General features: G+C 36.4%; 1 protein-coding gene across 1 annotated transcript; it reads left to right on the plus strand.

The window, feature by feature from the left end:
- Nucleotides 1-1082: 1082 nt before the first annotated feature.
- Nucleotides 1083-10274, plus strand: LOC120634553 (caveolin-3-like). Its single transcript, XM_039905251.1, has 3 exons — nucleotides 1083-1157; nucleotides 9302-9481; nucleotides 10086-10274. The coding sequence occupies exons 1-3, from the start codon at nucleotides 1083-1085 to the stop codon at nucleotides 10272-10274; spliced, it is 444 nt and encodes a 147-aa protein (XP_039761185.1).
- The last annotated feature ends 555 nt before the right edge of the window (nucleotides 10275-10829 follow it).

Here is a 10829-nt window from a genome sequence, read left to right on the forward strand (position 1 = left end):
ATATTCCTTTATTAATAAAAGCAACAACTGAAAGTAAAACAATATAACAAGCAATGTATAAGAAACAACGGACAACTTCCGTAACATGGAGCATGCGCAAAGAAGGGGTTGTCCACACAGCTGAAAGGGTTTTCAGTAAGTAACAATACGCGTTTAGTGTTATTGTAGGCTTTCGGAGTGGTGTTTCGGATTACCATGTACGGCGGTAGCTTGCGGATGTGACAAAGTAAAAATTCTTTAGGAGAAGTTCATTGATTAAATAAATTACCTTCTTTGTAGTATCAAAAAATTTAATGAAAACATACGTAGATAGGTAGTATGATTATTTCATTTTAATTAACATAAATATTTGGTATACCTAAAAATAAAAGTATAACTGTTTTTGGTAGTGTATCTACCTAAGAACCAAATTATTTAAATTCATATCTGTTAATGAGTATCTTAAAAAGAAAAAAATTGCCCTACTGTGCAATCATTAAAAGTTTGACTTCCTAATATTTAGTTTCAATATTTTTTCGACTCAAGCAGCTAGTAAATCTGCTGTGACTACTTATTCAATTTAATCGAATAATATCTTCTATGATTTATATTAAATACATATTATAAAATTACATATTATATAATCCACGGTACATCTAATAATATACTTGAGTAAAATACAGTGCTAACATTATTTAGAAGTCTTTTTTTTTTAATTTTATTAGAATCGCGGTTTCATTGTTCGCAATAAGAAATTTTTAAGCGTTGTTTTGTACGTGATACGTATTATATGAGTAAAACCAGCGAAATTTTATCTAACGAAGAAAAAATAGACTGTTATTTTGAATAAAAAAGTCAGTCAGTCAGTCAGTCCTATATAAACAGGAAGTAAATAAAAAGGAAAAGGACTATAGCCATGTATACCTGAAAAAAATATATCTGACGTCCCAGCCGCTTAGCCGCGGCGGCGTTCTCCAAAACCTGTCACCAACAAAGTCAAGCTGTTACCCGAAATACCGGAACCGTCTTCAGCGCCGCCGGCTTTTGCTCCGGCGGCTGAAAGGGAAGAAAGCAAGCGGCGGCTTCAGTTCTTCCCGAGGACCATGACGAAACCTGACAGTGGGATACGGGAGAGTTTAGAAGATCGAGACCCCAATCGACTAAACCAGCATCTACAGGTGAGTAAATCCTGGCTTTAATCCAGTTGGAAGAGAACGTGATCTTTTTCCTGTAGACTTGCTTGCTTAACTAAGAAGAATAAGGAGAATTGAAAAAACAATTTTTCTTTATTTTACTACAAGCCAGCCCTTAACTGCAATCTCACCTGCTTGTAATTAAGGATGGTGTAGGTGGTCACGGGATAACCTATAAGCACAGAATAAGGAACACACAGAACCCTTACTCGCGTTATTGCATGCAGGGCATCGTAATCAAAAACAGCGAACGTCCCGCGCACTTCTCACTTCACACCCACGGAATGTTGCTAACTGACAAACTAACCATATTCCCCACTTTATGGTAAACGCTTAGGACATTAGGGGTGAAATAATAACTGTTAACTGCTAAATTGAATGAAGTGACTAACCGCCTTTTCGAGGAACACTACGTACTAAAGTGGAGGGGTTTTTGATGCATCAATATTTGTCCTGTACACGGTTTCCGTATATTCTTAATTCTGTGCTTGTAAGGGATATGGCAGTTTTATTAAACACATTTACCCCTAATCGGTTTGCACGCGACATCGTACCGGAACGCTAAATCGCATAGCGGCAGTCTTTCTCAGTAGTCACGGCTGAATCCTCCCACCAGAAAAACATTTGACAGACAGATTTTTCGGTATACCTAAGTTGATATACGTACGGTACAATGAAAGCCTGCTTCTAGCATACACTTAGGCTGCTTAATTTTTCGTTTTTAAAGTTTCGTATAGCCTAAAAATAACTTTACAATCACATTTAAGTAAAGGTATATATATATTGTATTGAAAAGAATAACTGTCAGTTAAGTACGAGTAGGTATTCTTACCTTGAAGGGTAGCGTAACCCAAATTGTCAATCATTAAAAAAGTTTTTTAATTATTTGAACAGTTATTTCCAACAATTAAATCTCATATCCGATTTTTTTCCATTTTTGTCATGTATGGGATATTGGTTATATTGAATACCCCTCATATATATGTGTTTACTTTAAGTTCATGTTCTGCATTGGGTCACAGATTTACATCTTATATCTTTAAACGAGAAATTCTTGTTTATATTTAATTGGAATCTCGGAATCGGCTCCAATGATTTTCTTAAAATTTAGTATACAGGAGGTTTCGGGGGTGATAAATCGATCTAGCTAGGATTCATTTTTAGAAAATGTCATTTTATTTGTGTTTTCCGGTAATAACCGATTTGGTGCAGACGAAGTTGCACGGGTCAGCTAGTAATACTTATATACAAATGTGATGAAATAGGTATCTTAACTTGGAAGTTATATGAAGACAGACATACAATGCAATTCAGACCTGTAATCCAGATCTGACACCTCGCTTCCAGTGGCATGTATGCAGAGTGTATGCAGATGATGAACAATAAAGAAAATCACCAGTACGAGTTAAAAATACTTGAGGGTAGGCTTTTCATAACTCTTACAATGCATATAATTTAAGGTTTTTTAAAACTCTTACTGGAGATTTTCGTCATTTTATATCATCTGCGTACCCTATATGCACGCCAATGCTCGCTTCTCTGGCTCAACTAATTCGAAGCCTTGCTTCGTTCGTTGAAGGTTCAGTGATAATATATATGAAAATCTGGAGCTTAACCACTTTCCCGTCAACTATATTTGCATTCCGTCACAGCAACAACGCCATCAGTGGGAAGGTCAGCGTGGAGTGGTGACGTGAGGGTGGCAATTATTATAATAGTCACTACTGAATGCTTATCAAACTGCTGGGCACTTCACATAGGGGTGTGCATCCATTTGACGTGTCTTTTCAATAATATAAACTGATATGTTCTGGACCAGTGGCGTGCAGAGCAGAGGGTATCCACAGGTGTTGCATCGCGTCGGCGTTATATGCCTAAGCAACGCCAAGGGAACGTGTCCCACTGGGTGACGTGGCGCGAAATAAGGCAGGTGTGTAGATGTGTGTAGATTCGAAATGTTATTAGCTGTGAACCTTACGGGTTTCAACAGCGTCACCGGTGGGTCGGGGCGAGCGCGAAGCGTCGCCTGATGAATGGTTTTGAGTCCCAGGGCTCGAGGAATATCGGGGTGACGTCTACCTAGGGGCGTCTCCTGCGAGACTCGGACCTCGGCTTAGGCGGATGTCGGAATTTTGAGGACTGATCGGACGGTGATTAGTCCGTACGTCCCCGTGGCCGTGGATTGGGTCCACGTCCGGGTGACGTAAGAAACCGGGGACCTCGTCTTCGCCGGCGAAGACGCTGTGTCGTGGTTATTGTGTCGTCGGTGTGTAGCCCTAAAGCCCTAGCATAGGGAGCGTTGTCCGTCGTTATGTCGTCGTCGGGGTCGTCAAGGACGTGTCTGGGTCGTCTCCTATTAGGATCGACGTTTGGATTGAGAATAAGGCAGGTATAATAACCCTGCCTTAGGTTCTGAGACAGAGTTGGCGCCCGTCTGCTACGCAGATGATGTAAAATTTAGAAAGTCGAGTAAAGTAAGTACGTACGAGTTGTAAATACTCGAGGGTAGGCTTTTTATTATTCTTACTTATTTTTTGTAACACGTTGCACACAAAAAAAATACAGAAGAAAAATAAAAAACTACACAGACAGAAGCAGGAAAAGGCGGCCTTATCGCTTCGTAGCGATCTATTATGTATTTTATATTCAACAAATATTCATCAGCTATCTAAGTACCCATAACACAAGATATGTTGACTTTGGGGCTAGATGGCGATGGCAGACAGACTTGACATTTCAAAAGGGTTTTTACTGACAAAAAATCATTTATTTAAAATATGCCTGCGCTAAAGTATTAATACGTAATTTAGAATTTATGGAATTTTTGGAATAGCCTAAGTTGAAGCTTACGAAACAAACAAAAGCGACGCTAATAATAAAAGCAAAGCTGGTAACGTTATTAACATTACAAAATTAACAAGTCACGTTATGATTTACACAAGCCAAGTGTAATCTGATAAGGTTTCTTTAAACAATTTGGCCGAGGTCCGCGCGGTGTACGCCCTGGCTGGACTAGCTACTTGCCAGGCTGGTCACGCGATGTTCGTGTACGTAGAGCCAGAGTAGTTTGATATATTTTCATTTTCCTTTCTTTGTAAGAAAGCATAATGACGTGGTTATTTTTGGCTTCATTTATTAAAATCAACGGTTTTATTTCATTACATACGTTGGTAGCATAGAAACTAGCTACTTACCTAACGATAATGCCACGTTTCCATTGTGCTAGTTATTTTGGGCGCCAGGATGCGTTTGGAACCCTCGTAGCTTTTTAGATTTAAGTTGGCGAACGAAGTTATCACCATCCCCTTACAATTATGTAAACAAATATGTATGAACGCTTCATAAGTGCCTGTGATAGGCCTACATGAATAAAGGAATTTTGAATTTGAAAATTTAAAATTTGAATTTGAATTTGAATTTGAATTATAATTTGAATTTGTCATCATCATCAACCCATTACCGGCCCACTATAGGGCCCGGGTTTCCTCACAAAGAAGGGTTCAGGCCTTAGTCCACACCGTCGGCCGTGAAGATTGGTAGGCTTGACACACTCTTGAGAACATTATGTAGAACTCTAAGGCATGCAGGTTTCCCCACGATGTTTTCCTTCACAGTTAAAGCAAGTGATATTAGATTGCTTACATTTAAAATGCTCGTAACTCCAAAACCTTGGTGAATATAGTATGGGTGACATGCATACAAAATTTCAAAACTGTCTGACCGCGGCTTAGCTCGTAAACTATTTTCAATTTTCCCTCAGGAACAACTTAAAAAATCGGGATAAGAAGGCCTTTGTTCTTTTCATTTCAAAGGCTACATGCATGCCAAATTTCATCAAAATCCGTTCACCCGTTTTTGCATAATTGGATAACAAACATCCACACTTTCTCATTTATAATTTTACTAGCTATTGCCCGCGACTTCGTCTGCGTTTGATTTTGTTTTTTGATACGGCTATCAATTTAGTTGTAGTTCTGAAAAAAATTAAAGTATTCAGTATCGCCTTAAATGAGGGGTTTACTGCTGTCCGCTGAGTAGTTCTGTCCTCTATCTCCAACCACATTCATCAAAATAAACACATATTATAACCTCTATAGTACAAATAATTATTATTTAAATCGGTTATAATTTGTCGGAGTTATGGTGTAAAATCGTCAAACACTTTCATCCCCTCTCCCAAAGGAACCGAGCTTAATGTCGGGATAAAAAGTATCCTATATTACTTCTAACACTTCCAAGAATATGTGTACAAAGTTTCAAGAGGATCGGTTAAGTAGTTTTTGCGTGAAAGCGTAACAAACAAACTTACATTGACATTTATAATATTAGTAGGGAAGTAGGGATAGGGATAGGGATAGGGATAATATATTTAAGAAGGATTGTTTTATTTATGTATTTATCTACTTCTCCGGGCGAGCTCTGTCACAAGCTCTACTACTACTCAATACTATATAGTTCTCTATGTCATTGTAGCCATAACTGCCCAAGGAATCCTTTCTTGACTGAACACACAACCTGCAGCTTGGATACTAAGGTACAGGCTATTTATTTATTTATTTTATTTCAACTCTTTATTTGTACACTATTCCACAGTTAGGAAAATGAAGGAAGAAGAGAGAGAAACACAAAGACTGGAGTAGAATACAAAAGGCGGCCTTATCGCTTAGAAGCGATCTCTGCCGGGCAACCTTAGGATTAGGATAACAAGACCGAGAACAAATAGGTGGTGTAAAATTATTATAAACCTATCAAATAACTACATACGAATACATAAACAAAAATTACACAAATAAATAAAAATATATAAATTATGTTATGTTTGTTCTTCTCATGCTTATACAATGGAGACGCGGAAATTTTAAATAAATAGTAGTATTGATTTTTTTATGCTAATACAAAGTAACGTACTTTATAATTAACAAGTAGACCGCATACCCCCGCAAGAGTCCCAGAATTATAGCAGTCCTTTTTACGGTATACAGCACGAGAATGGCGTGCCAAGGTTATTTTAAAGTTTCTAGCGCATCTATAATGTACCTAAGTATTACCTACGACCCGGTGTTAATCTTATTTGACACGCAGGTCAGTGCTAGAATGTGCGTGAAAAAGTAAATGTGACCGACATTGCTTTTTCCCGATGTTACCACTAGTAGTTTTTGTTTGTTTGTTTTGAAACTTTATTGCACAAACACATTTAATACAAAGTTAACCCAAAAACAGAAGTAACTTAGAATGCAAAATAGGGTGTGCAAATATCACTAAAGCGACCTCATACAACCTTTGGCGTTAGGAAAGACGAAGGAACGGGTTGGTGCAGCAATTAAAGCTTAAAATACATATTTATAATATTTATTATTATTATAACTCTTTATTTGTACACCACATTAAGAATTACACAAGAAAAAAAGAAACATAAAAATAGAAGTAGAACACAAAAGGCGGCCTTATCGCTTAGTAGCGATCTCTGGCATGCAAACTTAGAATTAGGAAAAAAAAAAGAGATGTAAGTGCAGGTGGTACAAAATATAAAATAAATACATACGAATAAATAAACTAATTACGCTTTCGCGCAATACACAAATACATCTAGTATTTAATAAATATTTAAAAAAAAAGCTAATAATAAACTATATACCATATAATAAATACTTAGATAAAAATAAATAAATACTATTAAACATCGCCTTCAGTTGGACAAATAATAAAATTTAACGGCTTTTTTAAATAACGCCAGTGACTTTGACTATTTAATATTGACGGCCGAGTGGCGCAGTGGGCAGTACTCGTAAATTCTAATACTACACACATTCATATTATGCATCACTACTAATATAAATATATAAATTCAAAAAATTCAAAATTCAAAATTCATTTATTTCAAGTAGGCCTAATATAAGCACTTTTGAAACGTCAAGTCTGTCTGTTTGTAGTGATTCTACCACCTGTTCGGAAGGCAGATTCTACCGAGAAGAAGCCGGCAAGAAACTCAGCAGTTGCTCTTTTCCAACATCAACAATTTACATTTTGTATTTTAACATTCGTTTTTCTATCTTGTGAGAGCTGAAAGCGGAGCCGGATGCTTCCAAGCAACCTTGTCATTAAAAAATTCATCAATTGTATAGTAACCTCGCTCTAATAAATGTGTTTTAACAAATTCTTTAAACTTGTGCATTGGCGGGTCCAAAATCACCTTAGGAATCATATTATAAAAGCGTATACTCAATCCCACAAATGATCCCTGTACCTTACGCAGACGATATGCAGATGACACTAATTTATGACCATTTCTTGTAAGTCGACTGTTTATGTCCACTTTTTGTTTATAAAGACTAATATGTTGTCTTACAAATACTATATTGTTATAAATATATTGTGAAGCTACAGTAAGTATGCCTATTTCTTTAAACTTCTCACGGAGGGATTCGCGTGATTTAAGTTTATATATTGACCGTAAGGCTCTTTTCTGCAATATAAATATAGTTTCGATATCAGCTGCTTTACCCCATAACAAGATTCCATAGGACATAACACTATGAAAGTACGCAAAATAAACTAGCCTAGCTATTTCAACGTCAGTAATCTGTCTAATTTTTCTGACTGCGTGGGCAGCCGAGCTTAGTTTACCCGCTAGTGAATCTATATGGGCCTATACATATTATAAATGTATATCTATACATATTATAAATGTCAATGTAAGTTTGTTTGTTACGCTTTCGCGCAATAACTACTTAACCGATCCTCATGAAACTTTGTACACATATTCTTGGAAGTGTTAGAAGTAACATAGGAAACTTTTTATCCCGACATTAAGCTCCGTTCCTTTGGGAGAGGGGATGAAAGTGTTTGACGATTTTACACGAAAACTCCGACAAATTATAACCGATTTAAATAATTATTTTTGTATTATAGAGGTTACAATATGTGTTTAATTTTGCCCAAACTGTGGTTGGAGATAGAAGACAGAACTACTCAGCGGACAGCAGCAAACCCCTCATTTAAGACTTAGCAATACTGAATACTTAATTTTTTTTAGAACTACAACTAAATTTAATGCCACATCAAAAAACAAACGCAGACGAAGTCGCGGGCATCAGATGGTAATATATTTAAGTATATACATATTTATGCAGTATACTACTTTAATTTTGATGATCTTCCGGGGACCTTACTTACTAACTTACCATCTACCACCAACCCGTCTGCCCAGCGTGGTGATTATGGGCAGACCCTCGCGTTGGGAGAGGCCTTTAGTCCTCCAGAGGACTATTATAGGCTTTTGATGATGACGATGAAAATACTATTTAATTAATTCCGATCGGTCATATAATGTAGAGGTTATCACGAGATTTAAAAACGTAAGAACTGCACCTAATATTTTTTACTATAAATAAAAAATAAAAAGCCTTTTATTCTACTACCAATAAATAAAGAAACACATGTTACATTTATTTACATAATTAAACTACATAACATAATTAAATTCATAAATATTTTAACAAATAACATATTTTATTTCGTTACATTTATTTAATAGCTAGTCTTAAATTCTTATTTGTTGTTACTTGTTGTAGAAGTCGCCTCTCTGGCGTAAGCCTCCCCCAGCTCTCTCCATTCCCTTCTTTCCTTAGCGTTTCTCATCCACAAAGGTCTACTTACTCGAGTAAAATATGTTTTACTACTATTTTTTATTTGTAACATACTTTATGCCCCATCGACTTTCCACTTTTTTATCGGCTTCGTACGCTCAGGTTGCCATTAAATGATCACTTTTAGTGATAAGGCCGCATTTGCACCCTAGCACTAAGTACTATTACTGTTTTCCTTGTATTTTTCCTATTGTGTTGTGATGCAATAAAGTTTTCTATTTTTAGAGAATCTCTGAAGAAGTTTGTTTTACAAATTACGCCCGATTATTTTTACACGAAAACACATCTTAAAATGTGCTTTCAAAACCAAACCAAAAGTAAACGAAGTCGCGGCCAACAGCTAGTCAAATATAATTTTAATTATTTCTTTAAATTTAATAATTAATAAAATATAAATTATTAGCACATTCGTTAAAATGCTTGAGTTATCAAAAGTTTTATTATTTCCCCACTTTACGAAAATACTCTAACACATGATTCCAGATCGTGTGGGACGACATAGTGGGCGAGCCCGAAGGTGCCAGGAGTCCGGAGTGTGCCTGGCGGCTCAGCCATCTGTGCTTCAAGCACACGAGGAACGTGAGCTACACCTTGCTGGCGGTCGTCGCGGCGCCTCCGTGCGCCTTACTGCTGGGATGTGGATTCGCCTGTTTAGCTTTTGAGGTACCTACCTATCTATACTAATATTATAAAGAGGAAAGATTTTTTGTTTGTTTGCTTGTTTGTACCGTAGAGGTTTCGAAAAGTACTGGACCGATTATAACCGTGTCTTCACCAAAGAAAACTATCACGAAGTAACAGTCTTTATCCTTAACAAATACAACCCAAATAAGAAAAAAGCGATTTTGTTTTTAGCCATTGCAACCAATTGCAAAGTGCCCAATTTTAATGTTCTATATTCAAACAAGGGCTTTCGTACTTATCGAAACCGTGAAATAAGCACTCGCCAAAGTGTTTGTATCCTCTTTGAAATCCGTAGTCCGTACATACGGTTTTGTCCAAGGAAGAACTGATTATTTATAATATTCATAAAATATTCTAGCAACATTCCCAGATATTGTTACATAATCTAAAAATACATTGACAATAATAATAGTATAGGTACCTACGCATCTTTCTAACACGACGAAATACAATCCCGTAATAATATATTTCAACTAAAAGTCCTAAGTAACAATAAAAATGAGCGCTTGGCGAAGCGGATCCTTAATAAAATTATGTTACTAACGTAAGCAGTATCTTTTTTAAATTGTCTTTTGATTTATAGCAAATCTGGTGCACCACACCCTGTTTGCGATGCCTGAAGATTTACTGGGCGTCACTGAGGACCATCGTACAGTCATGCATGGCGGCCACAGTGGCACCAACTATGGAAGCAATCGGCCATGTTTGTCGACACATTCGCGTCAACGTGAGGCGTGACGCCCCAGAGGAACGCGATTTACTGATAGTCTAGAATTTTGTACTCTTAGTAAAAAATAATACTTATATTTAACTTTAAACGTTTTTAATATTATTTGAATGTATTTAAAACCGATTGAAACTTATTATATCAATGTTGTAAACATTGAGGAACATAATGATATTTTTTTAGTGTTTGTCCATGTTATACCTAGGTTTCGAAGGCGTGCCAGGCAAAGGACAATGATTATACAGACTATCCAGCCGTGTATGAAATGAGTCAGCTACGTTATTTGTTTTTGTATAGTTTCATAGTCCGTTCGCCATAAATTGACGCGTGATATTTTTAGACCGCACCAGATAAAATATAGAGTACTTTTTTTGGGTGTTTAAATTGTTAACTTTAGATAGTAGGTACTTCAAGCATTCTTCTTTTTTTTAACAATTAATTGAATTGTTTTTGAAATAAAATTTTAATTAATTAAAAGCATGGTGATCCCTAAACCTAGTCAGTAATGCAGGTAGGTAAGTTATAGGGGTGATTTTACAGAGGTGGATAATTAACGACAAAATGTATTTACCGATAAAAAAATCAACCCCGGAAAAAAAA

Source organism: Pararge aegeria, chromosome 2 (genome assembly GCF_905163445.1).
Source record: "Pararge aegeria chromosome 2, ilParAegt1.1, whole genome shotgun sequence".
Lineage (NCBI taxonomy): Eukaryota > Metazoa > Arthropoda > Insecta > Lepidoptera > Nymphalidae > Pararge > Pararge aegeria.

Excerpts from the sequence above, each read along its gene's own strand:
- LOC120634553 (XM_039905251.1), top strand. The coding sequence starts at position 1,083 with ATGACGAAACCTGACAGTGGGATACGGGAGAGTTTAGAAGATCGAGAC. Across the intron at positions 1,158-9,301 it reads GACTAAACCAGCATCTACAG|ATCGTGTGGGACGACATAGT; the intron begins GTGAGTAAATCC and ends ACATGATTCCAG. Across the intron at positions 9,482-10,085 it reads TCGCCTGTTTAGCTTTTGAG|CAAATCTGGTGCACCACACC; the intron begins GTACCTACCTAT and ends TTTGATTTATAG.